This window comes from Anguilla anguilla, chromosome 8 (assembly GCF_013347855.1).
Source record: "Anguilla anguilla isolate fAngAng1 chromosome 8, fAngAng1.pri, whole genome shotgun sequence".
NCBI lineage: Eukaryota > Metazoa > Chordata > Actinopteri > Anguilliformes > Anguillidae > Anguilla > Anguilla anguilla.
Genome location: NC_049208.1, coordinates 6,072,760 through 6,091,792, shown reverse-complemented (window position 1 = coordinate 6,091,792; position 19,033 = coordinate 6,072,760). Strand labels below are relative to the sequence as shown.

Genomic DNA, 19,033 nt, shown 5'->3' with positions numbered 1-19,033 from the left:
AAAATTCATTTATTGGGATGAATAAAAACTGAATCGCTTACTTTAAATCAAGTTTAAAAAGATATCACAAGGCTAATAAGATCAAACATTGGGCAAACACTGAATTTGAAGCCAACATTTTTTTCAGCATTTAAACATATTTGCATTTGGAGCAGGGGACCTACTGTAAACACAGTTTTTAAGAACCTTAGCTTTTTTTGTTTTTTCTTGGCCTGTGTTTACTGTGCATGCGTGTGTCCGTGCTTGTGTGTGTATGTATTTGTGCGTGTGTGTGTGTGCGGGTGAGTGTGTGTGAGGGAGGAGGTGGGCGGCAAACGAGATGAAGCAGGTGCACCCTCATTCATGATCATCGCATAAAGTTTTAAGGGGGGAATTTAAACGCCCGCATCGTCTGGAACGCCCACGTTTAGGAGGAAGATGATTAAAGCTGCGCAGGTTCATAGAGACGAGCGAAAGTGAAGGCTCTGCTTTCTCTGAAATAAAAGTTTTCCTAAATTACCTCCCACTTCCTCAATTTTCACTCTCACACTTTTGGGCTTTTTGCCTGCCGGTTTTAAAAACTCTGATCATCAAAGGCAGAATGGCTGAAACTAGCTAATGTGTGCATTTCTTAAAAAAAAAAAAAAAAAAAAAAATTTTAAAAGCACCTAAGCACACCGTCGAACAGACAGGCGAGAAAAGAGCGTTTCTGCCGGCAGCTTATAAACTTTTCAAAATGGCTCCAATTAGCCAGAGAACACCGGCACTGGAAGAAGCGCTGCTGGCTGGCCGAGGTCTTTGAAGGAGAACGTAGCCGGGGCCGGATTAGCTGGGGGGGGGGGGGGGGGGCGGGGGAGAAGAAGAAGAATTCCTCCTGCGCGGATCCTTCGGCTTCTCGCTCTCCGGCCTAAAAGTCCTTCATGCGGATTTATGGCCGAACATTTCCTGAAAATTTCATTCCAAAAATGGAATGGAAATAATCGCTCGACGCAAACCCGCCCGTGATAATGAGGGGAGATGGATCGAGGGTGTCAGCAAATTCCGGTTTGCTTAAAAACTGCAATCATTTGCCTCAAGTGTATGAAACCTTTTTTTTTTTTTAAACGTGTTTTTTGAATAAACTAATATCGGAATTATTCATCGCGAAACCTTGACCTTGTAGCCTTCTTGCCTCGACTTTCCAGTCTCCTCTTGTTTCATGATTCCGCATGCCTGTAATGTAGAATAGTTTCACCTTCTAACAGATGACCGGACTGCTTGTTCCTTTTTTTTAACCACCTCATTACATTTCTGATATTGAGCTGATTGGTCAAAGCAATATCTGAATGCATGAATTCATTCAAAATGCAATGTTAAAAACATGGGGTGGGATTGGGGGGTGCTTCTGGAACATAGTGGGACTTTATCCAATAAAATGTCATTACTTGTGGGCCTCAATGAGTTAATTCTGCTAACTCCCCCTATGTGCAGCTGTATAGTGGAATAAATGTCCATGAAAGACAGCACATGGCAGAACTTGTGTTGAGGTCTTTTGAAACCTTGACCCCCTCCTATAATTTGTATTGAGTTCTGCGTTAAAAGAGACCTTTATAAACTGGACGTGACATTTTGCAGTGAATCATCAAATGGTCTCAAGATACTTACGCTTCATTAAAAAAAAAAAACTGAAAACTTTTTCTGGTACTCGGATGCAATAGCCTGACCCCCCCCCCCAGGATTAATCAAAACGGCGAAGCCATTTTTAGGGCGTAAGCACTTTGAAGTTCTTACACTTTGTAGTCGTACATCAGCAGATTATTTTTGGAATGATTGGGGGGGGGGGGGCGGTGGGCGCTTTGTTGATTTAATAGCAGCTTCCCTGGAGGTGTCTCGGTGGTTGTCAGTGGTTTCCTGCTGTCGGCTCAGTCTTTGGCCTGCGTTATGGGCTGCACTTATTGCGGAGTCGTTATTGCAGGACGGGCAGCCGTGGTGCCAGGGAGCTGCAGGGAGCTGCTGGTTTTCACCTTCAAATCACAAACCAGCACAGACCCAGCAGTTTAACTGAGATACACTGTCATCAAAATCACAAACCAGCACAGACCCAGGAGTTTAACTGAGATAAACTGTCATCAAAATCACAAACCAGTGTAATCAGCTCCTTTGATTGGTCAGTCAAGAGCCAGGTAACAATGAAAACCAGCAGACTCTGTTCTCTCAAGGACCAGGCTAGGCCCTCCCCCCCACCCTTCATTATAACATTAGAAGGTGAAATCATTCACTGGAGTACTTGGCAGCTGTGTGTCGGAGCTGCCACCTCCTGTGCGAGTGGACAACAGGTGTCAATCATCGCTATGACTGATGCTGACCACTTCTTTCCTCCCTCTATCCCCCATCCCCCCCCTCGTTCTCCCCCCTCACCCTCCTCCCCCCTCACAAACCCCCTACACCCCCCCCAAACCCCACGCCCTCCAACCCCCCCCTACCCACCCCCCCGCAGATCGCAAGTTCGTCATCGCCAACGCGCGGGTGGAGAACTGCGCCATCATCTTCTGCAATGACGGCTTCTGCGGCATGTGCGGCTACACGCGGGCCGAGGTCATGCAGAAGCCCTGCACCTGCAACTTCCTGTACGGCCCGCGCACCAAGCGGCTCGCCGTGGTCCAGATGGCCCAGGCGCTGCTGGGCTCCGAGGAGAGGAAGGTGGAGATCGCCCTCTACAGCAAAGACGGTAGGACTGCGCCCCCCCCTGCGATCCCGGCCCATCGCCACCGCCCCCGTCGCCACTGGAGGGAGGGAAACTCGGTTTTATAGAGGCCTCCGGTAGAGCCTAACTCAGCTCAGTGAATCTAAAAGTTCCGGTTTTGCGAGAATCGATAGTTCTGAGCTTGGTCTGATTCTGAAGTGTTGACAGTTACAGCAGAAAATCACACACACTGGAATTTTTTGGACTGGACTTAGCCAACCAGATTTTACACATTGACTGGACTGATTGGCTGAACTTAGTCAACCAGATCTTACACATTGGAGTCTTAACAAGACACGAGGGCTGGAAAAGTACTTGAATTATACACAAATGATATCAAAATGCTGGTCAAGGATGTGTGTTATAGTCTGAGGGTGAGTCTAGGTATGATGTATTTGTCTATTATAGCTACACTATATGACCAAAAGTATCTGGACACCCCTTGGTCTGGGGCTGTTTTTCATGGTTTGGGCTAGGCCCCTTAGTTCCAGTGAAGGCGAATCTTAATGCTACAGCATACAATCACATTCTAGACGATACTGTGTTTCCCCCAACATTTTGGGGGAAGGCCCTTTCCTGTTTAAGCATGACAGGGCTTATATTGCTTTGTCATATGTGGTATGTAGTGGAATGTTAGCACCAGATACCACAATCCTGCAGTTTACCTATTATTAATTTAATATTGGTACAATGTGGACTGTACCAGTCTGTAGTTTAAAAAGAATATTGGGGACCAAAGAACAGTAAACTTACAAGCTGCTATAGCAGTATCAAAGCTCTCTCTCTCCCACCCTTTCTATTTCTCTCTCTCTCTTTCTCCCGCTCCCTCTCTTTCTCTCTCTCTCTCTCTCTCTCTCTCTCTTTTACATATTCCTCTTCTGTGGAGTGATTGCTATCTCTGTCCCTGTCCCTCACCTGCCACAGCGGCGTGGCGTCAGGCGTCAGAAGTGATTAAGCGGGGCCTCCTCTTCAGAACCAACGGGCCGTCCGCGACACAGTCAGCGCTTAATCGATCGGCCAATCGGCTCTGAGGAGCGGAGTCTTTCTCGCTGCCTGCAGATTGCCTTTCAGGAATGCGCGATACATTTATGCATGAATTCGAGGATGCGGGGCATAATAGAGGGGTACAGGTTTAGTGTGATTACCGACCGGGGGGGGGGGGGGGTGCGGGGGGGGGGGGTGCGCACTCCGGCTGGATCTGAAGACGAAACTGAACCTCGGGGACAGGAAGTGCGGAGGAGTGAGAAGGAGATCCACAGCAGAAGTCTCAGAACTGAAATCTCTTGTGGAGCTGCTGCTGGCTTGTCGAGCGGTCTGGGGCGAGGCGATTAGCTTTAATGAGTTCAGTGAGACGTCCAGCCAAGTGGATTACACCTCCAAATTAAAATGAAGGCACTTCCTGTACATCACCCTCTGTAGGATCATTTGATATATATGTATGAAGTGTCATTCCAGAACAGAATGTACTGCTGAGGGGTTGAATACCTCTCTCGCGTCTGCAGCCCTGAAAGCAAGGCCCCTTGGTGGATGACGTCAGGCGTATTTTAGGGTCCGAGGGGCGGCCGTGGCCGAGGCGGCCCAGAATGGAATGGGGGAGTGGCTAGAAGTGAAAGGGGCGGAGTTTCACCCAGGGTTGTTAAGCCAATCGGCAGGGAGACCCAAGGGCGTGTCACAAGGGGAAGTCGACAGCTGAGCCTGTTTTCTGCGAGCTGGCCCTGCAGTATTTAACATGCCCCCCCCCCCCCCCCCCCGACTCATTCATCAGCTCCTGTCTCAGTGATGAGGATGCTCAGCTGCTGTTTCATTTGAGCCGGCCGAAAAGTAAAACTAATAATAATAATAATTATAATAATAATACGTCCAAGCGTAATTGTGCTATCAGGAGCTCTGCTTTGTGGCATGTTTTGTTTTGAGATTGAAAATAGTGCAATAATGGATTGTGACAGGATGCTTATTTTTCACAGTGACAGTGGAAAGCCTGGTTCATTAATTTCTCTAAGTGTTGCAAAATGCTCCGGCCTGTCTGTTTGTCTGGGGATCCGTTCGAACAGGCAAATGATGGAATGTAATGACATGAAGAAGCCCCCCCCCCAGGGAGGCTTTGGAAAGATGTAGAAGTGTGTGTGTGTGTGTGTGTGTGAGGGAGTGCGTGTGTGTGTGTGTGTGTGGGTGGTTGTGTGCATGCGTGTGTGTGTGTATGTGTGTGTATGCTTGTGTGTTTGTGTGTGTGAGCCAGAGAGAGATTGAGAGATTTAATCAAGAGCTCATTGTGCCTCCTATTGTATCTTCTTCTGTGAAAGCACAGAAATCATTAAAATTACCCACAGTCCCCCACACTCCCTTTCTCTTTTGATCTGTATTTACGGCTTGCGGTTCTGTGCCAGCCACAGAATGGAGTCAGTGCTGCGTCCATCATTGCTGCCGATGTCCTATGCAGATCTACTGTAAAACCCACCCTGGCTTAGGAGTGGAAAGTGAGGTCGCTCACCGTCTGGTGGAGTGGGTCTGTGCGGCAGTACCTCTTCCTACCATTAGGGGGCGAAAGGAAGGCAACATTCTGACAGCCCATACAGTTTCGGTTCTAGTCTTGTTGGTACCCCAGACCCCAGAAGAGGAATTTGGGGGAACACGTGTTCCGCCCCCCCAGACCCCAGAAGAGAAATTTTGGGGAACACGTGTCCCGCCCCCCCCCCAGACCCCAGAAGAGGAATGAAGAAGAACACTTACTGCCCCCCCCCCCCCCCCAGACCCCAGAAGAGGAATTTAGGGGAAACACGTGTCCCCCCCGAACCTCCCCCACCCCCGTTTGGCGTTCAGCCCACACGTGAGTTAGGATTAATGTGGCACGCCGTGCGATTATTTGCGAGGCCTTGCAAGATCAACAGCAGTCGATCCTTAACCTCCCTCTCCGAGCGTGGAGCCACCGCGAGCTTTTTCCTCTCTCGACGTTTCTCCGTCGTTTCTCCCCTCGACGTGTGCCAAGGCCCGGCCTTGTGACCCCTCCCCCCCCACCCCCCCCCTCCCCGTGCGGTAACAAACACGATTAATCAAAGTAATTACACGTCAGGGCACACTTGCAGCCGAAAGTGGCTTTGAAGGAATTGTTATAGCCCGTTTTAAAGGAAGGCTTCCTCATCGGACAGGCGGCGTATCAGTAACACCTTCAACTCCTCTGCTGCTGGCCAGATGTACGTATGCAATATTTATGTAGTGAATGTAATGGGGGGATATCGTAAGAGGAAAGAATTACCATCGGAGAACAGGGCCACCCACAGCCCTTGAACAGAGGCTGTTGAGTTCGTATTTTTTGCACCCCGGAGTTTAGCCAGTTTGCCCTTCCCGGTACCGGTTAATTTGACCTGACAGATCCGGGACTTGTGGATGGACTTCTTTAATTCGGCTGCCACCGTCGGTCCCGGCCAATCAGCACCGGCTCTGCCGTTATGATGCCCCCCCCGCCCCCCCCCCCATTATAAGAGGCAGTTTGCCCTAATAGCATATCGATTGAAAGCCACCGTCGGACTGCGGGAGAGTTATGCTCGCTGGGAGGACGGTCGGCCACCAAGCGGCGTCGCTTCCGGAGTTGTTCCCCCCCCCCCCCGTTTTACCACCGAGGAGTGCTCTTAAATCTGGGAAGTGCTCACAACCCCACCTGTGTGATCAAATCCGTGATACCAGCGACCTTAGAGGGGCCAGAGAGGGAGCGGAGGTACAGTACAGTACACACACACACAAATGCACACACATGCAAACACACACACACGCACACACTCACGCACACATACATTACATTACAGGCATTTAGCAGACGCTCTTATCCAGAGTGACTTACACAACTTTTACATAGCACTTTTACATTGTATCCATTTATACAGCTGGATATATACTGAAGCAATGCAGGTTAAGTACCTTGCTCAAGGGTACAACGGCAGTGTCCTTACCCGGGAATCGAACCTGCGACCTTTCGGTTACAAGCCCAGTTCCTTACCCACTGTGCTACACTCCGTCCTATACATACATACACATACACATAAACACACACACACACACACACGCATACACACACACAGAACAGAGCAGTTTTGGACGTAAGATCGTTTGTTCTCTCCAGACGTACTCGGTGTCCGCCGGGGTTTGACTGAGAGCCTGCACCAGTCTCCTGTTTTCACAGAGACACTCAGGCACCCCCTTCCTCCGGCACACCGTTGTCAAAAAAAAAAGTTTAAAAATCTACTGATGCAATATCTGAATGAGTAATGCAACGATGCACGCAAAACAGAGGCGCGAGTGTGACCTGGAGCAACCCTCGAAACGAAACGCTCAGAAGCGCGTTCGCCACAAAAAAAAAAGAACAGGACAAAGGAGACGCTAAGCAGCGCTGCGGAACTCTCTGCGTCTGGTGTAAACTGTGGAGACGGGCCCAGAGCCTCTTTCCTTTACTGGTCATCCGTCTCTGCTGAAATAAAGCTCTGTGTGGAAACCCGGGGGCTGCCCCCCCCCCCCCCCCCCCCGCGTGTTTCTGGGAGCGGACCGCGTGTTATGTTCCTGCCGCTAACGTCAGTCAGCGCTACCGATCGTGTTCTGCTTTGAGTTTGTGCGCGTGTGTGTGTGTGTGTGTGTGTGTGTGAGGGAGAGTGTCTGTGTGTGTGTGTATGTGTGAGGGAGAGTGTCTGTGTGTGTGTGTGTGTGGGAGAGTGTGGATGTGTATGTGTGTGTGCGTGTGTGTGTGTGTGTGTGTGTGTGCTGGAGCGTGTGTGTGTGTCTGTGTGTGTGTGTGTGTGTGTGTGGGAGAATGTGGATGTGTATGTGTGTGTGTGCACGCGTGTGTGTGTGTGTGTTTTGTGTGTGCATGTGTATGTATGTGTGTGTGTCTGCACCTATGCATGTGTGTATGTGTGTGTGTGTGCGTGTGTATGTGTGTGTGTGTGCGTGTGTGTGTGTGAGGGAGTATGTGTGTGTGTGTGTGGTATTGTGTGGGGGATACAGATAAGGTCTGTGTGAAGAGAGAGTGACAGTATAAGGGGGAAATAAAGTGGTTGAGTGCAGGAGGGAAAGAGAGCGATAGTGAGGGAGGAAAAGATGAAGAGATGTGACAGTGTGAGTGATAGAGTAGAGGAAGATAAAAAGAGAGCTGGAGTGTGGTTGCCTGTGTGGATGTGTGTGTGTGTGTGTGTGTGTGTGTGTGTGTGTGTGTATGTGTGTGCGTATGCGTATCCACCCACGTGTGTTTTTTTGGGAGAACCCCGCTGGACCCTGTCCCGGGCCCACGCCGCTCTGCGCTGTGTCAGCGGGAGGGGCGGAGACGCTCCACACACACACACCGATCGTTTACCAATCAGAGGCCTGCATCAGGCTGCACAGCCCAGCGTTCGCGCCTGGGGACGCAGCTCAACCAGCGCTGTGTAAGCGCTCCACAGTGGCTGGGTTTCTGCCTTTGGGTTGTAAATCCTAAAAAACCTGGGAAATTAATATCTGGCCCGCTGTAGGGGGATATGAGTCTCTGGTCTGCATCTCAAGGAACCATATATTATGCTGTGCTGAAAAACAACTCTACAAGGGACATTCAATAAGCAAAGATAAATAATGTTTTTGAAAATACTTTCCTGTTTTTTGTCGTCCAAGACCAGGGTCAGGAAAGGGGAATGGGGTGGGGGTGGTCCCTCTTTTCTACCCCTGTCTGAGTATGCAGGGGGAGAGCCTCAGCATCGTTGCGCTGTTTGGCAGTCGTGATGTAATAATGCAACGGTTTCCCTAGCGACGGAGCTACAGTATCAACATTCCACAGTATGCAGTCGTCGTGTGTGTACAGTAGCAGCACATTTTGTGCTATAAACGGACTCTAGTGGTGTATTTACATGCGATAATCACTGCCTGCTATCACTTGCCTTTTTATTTATTACAAGGCCTTGTTGGGGAAACGTCCATTTTTATCTTTCATCACTGAAGCAGTTCAGAGAGAGAGTCCACCATGCGAGACCCAAAGATTGGCTCACCTTCGAGGTTCCTCCTCTTAATTCTGAACCATGTATGGCAGGCTTTCAAATGCCATGGAACCAATTAAATGAACTACAGCAAGAGCTTAAATTGAACAGTTTGGCTACTCTGGGTACAGAACCTTAATAAAGTCCTATTTAATTGTGTCTTGTACCTGCCAGAAGTGGCATTTAGTGGAGGACTGGGATAAATGTATTGCTTTGTAGTTTTATAATTTTATTTTACAGTATATTGTTTTAGATTTTATATTTAAATTGTTTTATATTTTATAATTACATTTGTATATTGTATTTTAAAAAACCGCACCGTCTGTGATTTAACCTATAGCATGTGTGGATGTGAACATTTGTTAGTTCTAATGGTCTTGGATAAAACAATTATTAAAAAAGTAGACCTAGAGACTTCCAAAGTGTTCCCAAGGACAATCCCAAGTTTGGATACCAGTGCAGTAAACCTTAGGAGAAGAAGTCAAATGCTTAAGGTCACTTGGCAAACACTCGCCTGTGTGTTTACGTTGCTGCTGCCTGTGCGGAGTCATCTTTTAATACAACCGAGCAGAAAGTGGGGTCAAGGGGTCAAGCGGAATCGAAGTCCGTCACTGATGTCAATTAAATGAGTCAGATGGCCTTTTTACAAATGCAAATGGAGCCGATAAATCTTCCTCGGCTCCCTGATTTATTGAAGAAAGTCAGCGAAGGTCTTGGGTCAGCGTGTTAGAGAGCGTTGGCGCTCTGAGAAAAAAGTCATTTTTCTTGCAGGGGCTATAAAATCCTTGCCATGTTTTTTTTTTTTTTTTTTTTTGTTATACACGGAAATTAAGAGCCCGATCAGTGATGGACGCGAGCCAGCGGTTTAAAAAGTCTCAGCAAATCGATGTGTAAACATAATAATAATACAGGGGGGCGGTGCCGGGGGGGGGGGGGTGTGGGGGGGGGGCGGGGAGGTTTGGCAGGGGGTGGTTAATTAACAGGGTTTTTACTCCCACACCCAGCAGAAGAGCAGCAGGAGCAGCGGTAAGATCACGCGTTCCTTACAGACCGATCCCTCGGTGTACAACACAGCGCACGGCGCACAAACGCGTTTTAATTTAGCGACTGACGAATCGCGCGGGACGAGGCGAGGGAGCCATTCCTTCACGGGACGTTAAGCGACGGTTGTGATTTTGGCACGGCGCCGCAGTTTGCTGGCTCGAATTTGGCTGTCGGGGGAGCGGGTCGACGTGACATCATCGCTTTGGTTCTGTGTGTGGCTCATTTCACGGATAAAATAAGCTGTAATACGTTCCAGTCGTGTATCCCTAAAATCGCTTACCTGTGATATTAAAATACTGGAGAAATTACATTACTGGCATTTAGCAGACGCTGTTATCCTGAGCGACTTACACAAATTCTTACACAGCATTTACACTGCATCCATTTTATACAGCTGGATATGTACTGAAGCGATGCAGGTTAAGTACCTTGCTCAAGGGCACAACGGCAGTGTGCTACCCGGGAATTGAACCTGCAACCTTCAGCTCCTTACCTGCTATACTACACTGCCAGCCCCAGTGCAGAGAGTAGGCGTGAGTCACGTATGATGCTTACACTGTACGTGACTCAGTACTGCAGGCACACGCTTGAATGTGTTGATGTATTGGAATGCAATATTATGGATTATGAAATGTGAGATAACGCTTTAACCCTTTTCCCAAAAAAAAAAAAATAGGCAGGAAATATCCACTGAGGTAAACGGTTGTCGACAGCGTCCCGGTGTCAGCCGTGCGAATCGGCCTCGGACCCGGGCTTCGGGTTGAGTAACGTGGTAAAGGTAAACCGGTACATGGCCGGTTCCGAGCTCAGCCGCGGCGGCCTGGCCAGGGCTGGGTTGGGCTGGGTTGGGTTGGGTTGGGTTGGGTTGAGCAGTGCTAAAGCCAGCCCTGGCCAGCCTGCCTGTGGACCGCTGAACGCTGAGGTGTTTTCAGCGGTGCGTGTAAATCACCGGCTGGACTGAGGGCGGCAGTGTAGCATAATGGGTAAGGAGCTAGTCTTGTAACCCAAAGGCCGCAGGTTCGAATCCCAGGGAGAACACTGCCATTGTACCCTTGAGCAAGGTACTTAACCTGCAATTCAGTATATAGCCAGCTGTATAAATGGATGCAATGTAAATGCTGTGTAAAAAAAAAATAGTCTCTCTGAATAAGAGCGTCTGCTAATGCTAATGTAATGTGATGCAACTGAGAGATCACTGGCTGGACTGCCAGTGTGTTCAGTTTGCTGCAGACTCCTGTCCCCAAACAACCACAGACCAAAGATCCTGTATAGTGCCAAGATATTAGGGCTACAGTACAGTACTCTGCTATGCTTTTAGACATTTCCCCCGTGTTCCCCTCCCCTTATTTTCCCCTAGAAATTGTTATTTCAAGATTCAGATGCATTATAAAAATTTAAAAGAATTTATAAAAAGTACTTGCAATATAGTGAGGTGTCGTTGTGGTTGTGTTGGGCACTAACTCCTTGAAAGGGTTGTTGATTTTACAGTGAGTTCCCATCACCCGTCAGTGTAGAGGGGGCATCCAACCACAGCATATAAACCTGCTTAGCATTACGATTACTATCGCCATGGTAATGTTTACCTGAGACCTCGGCGGGAGGCGGGAGGAGGGGGGGGGGGGCAGTTGGAGGGGGGCCAGAGGCAGTGGTATAACAGGCAGTGAGGGGAAACGCACGGCATTGTCAATATTCTCGCTCCGCCGCGTGGCTGATCCCCCTGACTGCTGATTCCTGATTGGTCCAACCCCCCGCCCCCCCCCTCGGGACCCCCCCAGCTGAAAAGCCAGGTGTTACGATAGATCCGCTCGATATCCTGGGTTTTCTGCCTGGTTGGTTTTTACCTAACTTTTTAAATCCCAAACAGCCATAAAGTGATGAAACTTCTTTTAAAAATGGAAAAATGTACTACATCACAGTTTTTCCAGACAATTGATTCTTGCTTGACTGACTATGCGCCTTGTTAGGAATATGCATGCGTGTTTGCGGTTGTGAGTGCTTGGCCCCCTTAATTGCTGCTTGCAGCTATATTTTTTCAATATAACCCTTTTTATGATGGGGGGTGGGGGGTGTCCCTCGGATACCTTTTAGCCTGAGTGGGGGTCCCTGGGCCAGAGACGGTTGAAGACCCCTGCTCTATATGAATGGGCCCTGCTCAGATGAAGGTGTGGGGTGTATGGCTGACTCGACTTAACCCTTTTAAGAGAAGTGTTTTTTTTTTAGCTGGACCGCGACAGCGGGGCCAGCCCTACAAACACGAATGTCTGTGACTAACTGAGTGACTGAGTGATGAAGTTACACCATTGGTCGGCCGAAGAGGTCCAGCCGTATACTAGGTTTTGACCTGGTCTTGTTGCCCTTTTTTTCCTTCAAAATTCTAAGTACGTGTTCTAGAATTCCGTTGCTTTCAATTACCAGAAGTGATTGTGACATCAGCATTAGAATGTTCGGTTAAGAACACTCTGATCACACGGGTGCGATCTCACACGTTGGGTTACGGGTTAAATTGGTTGAGGTAGTGATGAACTGGGTCGAGCAGTGACATCACGGGCAGCCACGATTCTGTCTGGGTTCAGCAGGTTCGGGCCCTGACCGACTGAGGGGGTGGACAGCCTTTTAACAGGCGTTCATTTTAGACGGCTATAGACTGTATCCATGACAACCACCGGCTTTAAACTTTTTACAGTAATGAATGGGGTGGCGAGTACATGTGCGTGAAGTCGGCAGGACTTATACAGTATATTCCTGTAATTACTCGCCGATCACTGTTCCTACCACAGTTGTCATATGCCGTAGGCTTGTCTGTTCTGGGGACAAAGTACCACCGTTTGTGATAGTTTTGCTGTGGGTGCGGTAGTATTGATACATTTCTAAACTACTATTGCGTGTAAATTGGGAGACCTTTCATGAACCGTAGTTGAAATAAATAAATAAATACGGAGACCTCAGATGATGTACATTTATATGTGCTACACAACGTTCGGCCTCTGTATGGTCCACCTCATGCACGATAGATGTATAAAGTTGTTAATGCTACTCCAGAGCAGAACGATAAAACTCTGTCAGCCCGAAAATTTAGTTGTCTTGAGCGTGCAGCCTGAGCCTTTACTTTTTTGTTCCTTTTTAAGATTCAGGCAGGGGCTGTTTTTCATCGAGGGGGCAGAACCTTTCCCTTAGCTGCCGCGTTGACTTGTGGCAGCGGAGTGCGCCGCTTCAAAAACTCAAACGCCTTTTATTGGCGAATTTACTGCGCTGAAAGAGAGTGGAAAATAAATAACTGTATGGCCTTTATAAATTGTGCATTAAGATAAATATTTAATGTTTTCGGGCCGAGCTGAAAATCATTCTTGGAAACTAGGAATGGGCTTGGCTATTGCTGCGTGGTGGATTTACACAGACGGCATTTTGAGCAAAAACAGTCTGATCCTATGCATTTCCATCAATGCTTCTGGGTTGTTCCTTTACGGTCAACATGCCTGCAAGTGTGTTGCACGTACGTCATATAAAGTGCATCATACAAATGTGCTGTAAGTTTACATGAAGTGTGTCGCACAGAATTAAGCTTTCCTTGTTTATTCTGGTATGGGGCACATACACTCTGTGACCGAAAGTATCTGGACACCCCTTGGTGTGGAGCAGTTTTTCATGGTTTGAGCTAGGCCCCTTAGTTACAGTGAAGGTGAAATTTTATGCAGTGACATTTTAGACAATACTGTGCTTCCAACTTTGTGGCGACAGTTTGGAGAAGGGCCTTTACTGTTTCAGCATGACAGTACCCGTGGGCACACGGCGAGGTCCATATCGAAATGGTTTTGTCAAGAACGGCGTGGAAGAACTTAAACTTGAAGCCCTTACCTCAACCCCATCCAACACCTTTGGGGTCTATTGGAAAGCCAACTGCGAGCCAGGCCTAATCGCCCAATCAGTGTCCGACCTCACTAATGCTCTTCTGGCTGAATAGAAGCAAATCCCTGCAGCAATCCTCCAACATCCAGCGTAAAACCATCACAGAAGATTGGAGGTTGTTATAGCAACAAAGGGTGGACCATCTCCATAGTAATGCCCATAGCTTTGGGTGAGATTGTTGGATGTCAGTTGTCCGCATGCTTTTTGTGTGCCGTGTAGTGTACATGCGACCCATGATGCATTAGAATGACGCTGCAGCCGCAGCGGGCCCCAGTGCATGCAGCAGCCATTCCGCGCATGCATGCAGTGGCTGTTCCGCGCATGCAGCAGCCCCCGTTCCGCGCATGCATGCAGCCCCCCCTTTCGCGCATGCAGCCAGACACAGAGGACGAGCGCTCGGGGCTGCACGCGTGCCTGCATCTCCTGTGGTTTGCGGGTAATTGGCTTTTCCATTTAAGCGTGTTCTCCTGCGCCCCCCCCCTCACCCCCCCAGAAGGATTTACATGTCAAAGAGATGCCGCAACGCTCCCCTCCTGCTCATTATTTTTTCCTGAAAAATCCTCTCTCTCTCTCTCCCCACCTCTCTCTTCCTCTCTCTCTCACTTCCCCCCTTTTCCCTCTCTCTCTGCCTGTTTACTCGTTGCTTCCGTCTCTCTCTCTCTCTTCCCGCTCTTTCTCTCTCGCACTCTCTTCCTGTCTGTCTCTCCCTCTCACTTTCCTTCTCCCTCGCTCTCCCTTTCTTCCTCTCTCTCTCTCTCTCTCTCTCGTATATGTATGGGGGGTGGGATTGTTGTTTCATCTATCTATTAAATTGTCTTGAATATTTTGACTTTTAACTGCAAAGGCTGTGCCAATAAACTGGTTAAGGTCTCCCTCTCTTTCTCCAGTTTTCTCTCTCCCCTTTCTCCCTCTCACTCTCCACCTCTCTCAAACCCCCCCCCCCCACCCCTTTCACTCCCCTGCTCTTGATCAGAATGTCAGTTAGCTCATTGTGAGCTTTTTTTTTTTTTTGGGAGAGATGCGATTTATTTTTATTTTTTTAAATCAAAGGTTGTGAAAAATGTCACAAAAACAGTGCTGTCTCCTGTCGGGGGGGGGGGGGGGGGGGGGGGGAGGGGAGAGAGTTACCACGGCACTCTTCACCAAAACAAGGGGGGGCCTGGCCCGTTAACGGCAGTTAATTAGCCGCCTCCTTGGCCTGCCGGGACCGCCACCCTTTTATCCCCGGCCTACTGTCCTGCTAATTAGGGTGCCCTGTCACCGTGACGCACCGCACCCCTCAAACCGAAGAATTCTTCTTTTCTTTTTTTCTTTTCTTTTTTGTGTGTGTGTGTGAAATAGCCACTCTAATTATGCATTTAGATCCTCGGTCCATCGCTCTTTTTTTTTTCGCCCCGCCGGCGCGGGGCCCGGCCGCTTAGAGAAGCGCCGTAGCGCCGGAGGCCCCATTAGAAGGAACCGCCCTGACGAGCCGCTTCGATTCGGCTCGCCGTCCGCCCGGCCTTTCGGGTCGAATTCCGCTCTTAAAACGCGCAGCCCCTGCGATTGTACATTCTGAGCCTTTGACGTTTGATCGAAGCCAGAACTAGCCGCTGAATGTTTAATTCAAGTTAGGGAGCTTGCTCGCTCTCTCTCTCTCTCTCTCTCTCTCTCACCGTCTCTCTCTCCCTCTCCCTCGCTCTTTCTCACTGTCTCTCTCTCCTCTCTGTCTCTCTTACGCTCTCTCTCTCTCACCATCTCTTTCTCTCTTTCTCCCTCTCTATCTCCTCTCTGTCTCTTACGCTCTCTCTCTCTCACCATCTCTTTCTCTCTTTCTCCCTCTCTATCTCCTCTCTGTCTCTCTTTCGCTCTCTCTCTCACCGTCTCTCTCTCTCCCTCTCTATCTCCTCTCTGTCTCTCTCTCTTTCGCTCTCTCTCTCTCTCTCTCTTCCTCCCCCGCTTGATCTCTCCCCTGTTCTTCGCACAGTAGCAGCAGTCAGAGTGGATCTGTGGTTACATGGGTATTTATTGCTGTGTTATTGATGCAACCGAAACGTTTTTTTTCCAGAGTCAGTTCCACAGAGTTTACACGACTGCTTACTTGTGGGGCACAGTGGAAATTTTATTTATACGCATTTTTTATGCCCTCTGCTGTTTGCCTGTGTCTGCAGAAATTATATAGCAAATAAAATATATTTAGCATATGATATGGCACCGAATGTGAGTTTAAGCTCGTCTCTGTGTGTGCGCTGTTGCAATCGATTGTTCAGTTCAGTCCAATTCCATTTTTTTTCGTATATAGTGCTTTTATTTTTTTATTTTTTACAGAGAACAGCCACAAAGACACTTCACTGAGTAGCAAGGCAAGAGACAGAGAAAAAAAGAGCAAACAGAGAAAACACCAGGCCTTAACCCGCAAATAGCAAGTAGCCTACATACAGTGGGGAGAAAAGCCTTAATATATTGACTGTATAATTTATAATATTATATTTCGCGGCAAAGCTTCAATATTTGTATCCTTTGCAGTTTCAGGTGGGATTCGCGGTTTAATTTTTTCCCCTGCTGTGTGAGTCACGCTTAGCCTGAACACATCCATCCATACGATCTGAACCGCCAGAATGTCAACAAGCCGCTGGCGTTTAGAACACGGAACCGCGATACTGTTACGTGACTCACTGTGTTTCCCACGGTGACCTATGTATCACACCTGGAATCGCAAAAAAAAAAGGCTACTGTTTTTTCTGTCGGAGCGAAATGGTTTGTTTGTTTTTGTTCAACTCCTTTCTGATCTCTACCTGACCGCCTGCCCAAACTTTTCCCTGCAGGTGTCAGCAGTATTTCCGAATTCATCCGGAGAGTAACTGGCTGGTGGTTTTTTTTTGTTTTTTTTCCAGTTCTGCACCTCGAGCTAAAATTCGCGAAGGAAAAACCTGGCATAGCAAATAGCCGCGTTTATGAACCGCGGCTGATTGGTCATAATATTTGCGTAGGATTTATTGCTCGCCGGATGCAAATGAGACTCGCGCCGCTCCGACGTAATAAACAAACGTCCGTGCCCGGTCGGCACATCTCCGCGATGTTGACATTTTGATGGGCTCTTTGAGCCTGAATTGGAGTCGGCTGTGGAGGGGGGCTGTGTTGTAGCTGGTGGCTGTCGGTGTGTGTGGGCGGTTTGTTATGGTCCCCAGCGTGATGGACAGGCACAGCTCTGCAGTAAAAACGGGAAAACTGCCCCGTTTGCTTACTGAGAGCCGGGTTTTTTCGGTGGCTGGTACCGGCGCTCCGATGTCAGCGCGCGGTTCGTCATTTTAGTCCCGTCCTCCTCGCTAATTCCTAAAACAACGTTCCCGCTGAAGGCGTCCTTCTATCCCCATTGGGGCCCGCTGGCGTTGGACTTAATATTTAATACCGTGTTTTATTTTATATTTAATATTTAATCGTGTGTTTATTCCCCCCAGACTTCAGTGCCGGAGGGAACATACACTTTTACCTGTGAGTGTGAGTGCTAGGCATACACATTTAGAGAAGGGCACACACACACACACACACACATGCACACTCACGCATGTATACACACACACGCGCACACAGACATGCACACCCACAACTACACACGCACACACACACACATACATACACACACATGCACACACTCACATGCAAACACACACACATGTACACACACACATACACAGGCACAAACACACACACACATGCACACCCACACACGCACACAAGCGCCAACACACACCTACATGCGTTCACGCGCACACAAACTCATACAGACATAAACTCATACAGACATATACACACACAGACATATGCACACACACTGACTTACACTCACGCGCACACACGCTCCCGCACACACACATGCATTTTTAATACGCCCCAGCTCTCCAGACAGGAAAGGCAGGAGCGTTTTTCAGTGGAAATATATGGCCTGGCGTGTCTGAGCTCCCCAGCCTTGGCATCACGCGAGCAGCAGATTCTTCAAACGGCTGCTCAGAGCAGCGGCAGGACCTCCTGGGGGGTGGGGGGTGGGGGGGGGGGATGAACGATTATGTGCCGTCACCGACGGTGACCCCTGTTTATATGGAACCCCAAATTGCGTCTCCTCTGCGCCGGGGGGGGGGGGGGAATTTAACAATATCAGCACAAATGCGTCTAATGAGGACTGAGATCACCGTGGCAACAGCACGATTATTTCTCAGCCCTGCGCATTCGTGCTTAACCCCGGAGGCCTTCGCGACCTTTGTGACCTTCGCGGGTCACATTAATCAGGAAGTCTTCACCTGGTCCCCGGACTCCAGGTTGTTCCGTCTTTGGCCGAGTTTTTGAGCCGCGTGTTTGGGGAAAGGTGTCTTAACTGTTGATTGGCGGTCTTCACCGCCTCTAAGGCTATGATACCCTGTGTCCCGCCCCCACAAGGGGACAGCCAATCAAAAACCTGTAATTTTAAATATCAGGATGAAATTGTTTACTGTACGTTAATGCATCTTGCATTTATGAAGGTGATCTTTGGTCACCTGTGGCTCGCGATGCACCAGAAAGGATTTATCATACTGCCACAGTGCTTAAGAAGAAAAACACGATTTAGAAACGTCTTTGATTTGACATTTTTAGTGTGTTATATGCGTGTGCTACTGTGTTTGTTTTTTTTGTGGTATTCCCTGTGAGTGGCCCACACTTAATCAGGCTCTAATTAAGCCTCGGAAAGGGATCTCATGCTTCTAATTACGGGCGTGTGTTTGTGCGCTGGTTCTGTGGAGATAGAAGATGTGGGCTCCGATGAAAACAGCGTCGCAGAAAGACTTTCACACCCTCATCGTTAATCTGGATAATCCGTTAATGGCTGCCAGGGTTATAATTAGGTGGTGGTGAAGACTGAAGCCATTAAACGTTATTAATTGCGTGTGTGTGTGTGTGCCTGCTAATTATGGTCATGGTAAAACACAGACACTAGCCTGAACATACGTGTGCACGCACACACGCCCCCACATACATGGCTACACATGCATTAGGAACACATGCATGCCCGTAGATATTCTGTACATACGTGTACATACATGCCCACCCAAGCACGTGCACACACGAACACACACACCACACACACACACATACACAACATACACACATGCACATGCACAACACACGTACACACACACACCCACGTACGCACACACACTCACACGCAAACACACACACACACACGCTAATGTGTTTCACCCATCCAGTTGTGTCCTCATATCTGTTACACTCTTACTCTTTTTGTTGACTCACATTTTTTCCTCCATTACAAAAAAACTGACTGTCTTTCTCCCAATTCATTGTTTACATCTATTATCAATTGTTATGAACTTGAAATTTGAGTGGCAAAACACTCCTTTTTTAAATGCCAAATAGCTAACAAATGGGTAAAATT

At 48.5% G+C, this 19,033-nt stretch overlaps 1 protein-coding gene across 1 annotated transcript in view; it reads left to right on the top strand.

Annotated features, from left to right (window-relative positions):
• LOC118233562 (potassium voltage-gated channel subfamily H member 2-like) overlaps positions 1 to 19,033 on the top strand; it is a 133,853-nt gene that overhangs the window by 8,287 nt on the left and 106,533 nt on the right. Inside the window, exon 2 of the mRNA XM_035429320.1 lies at positions 2,456 to 2,686. Coding sequence (XP_035285211.1) covers positions 2,456 to 2,686 — 231 coding nt within the window. The remainder of the gene's footprint in view (positions 1 to 2,455; positions 2,687 to 19,033) is intronic.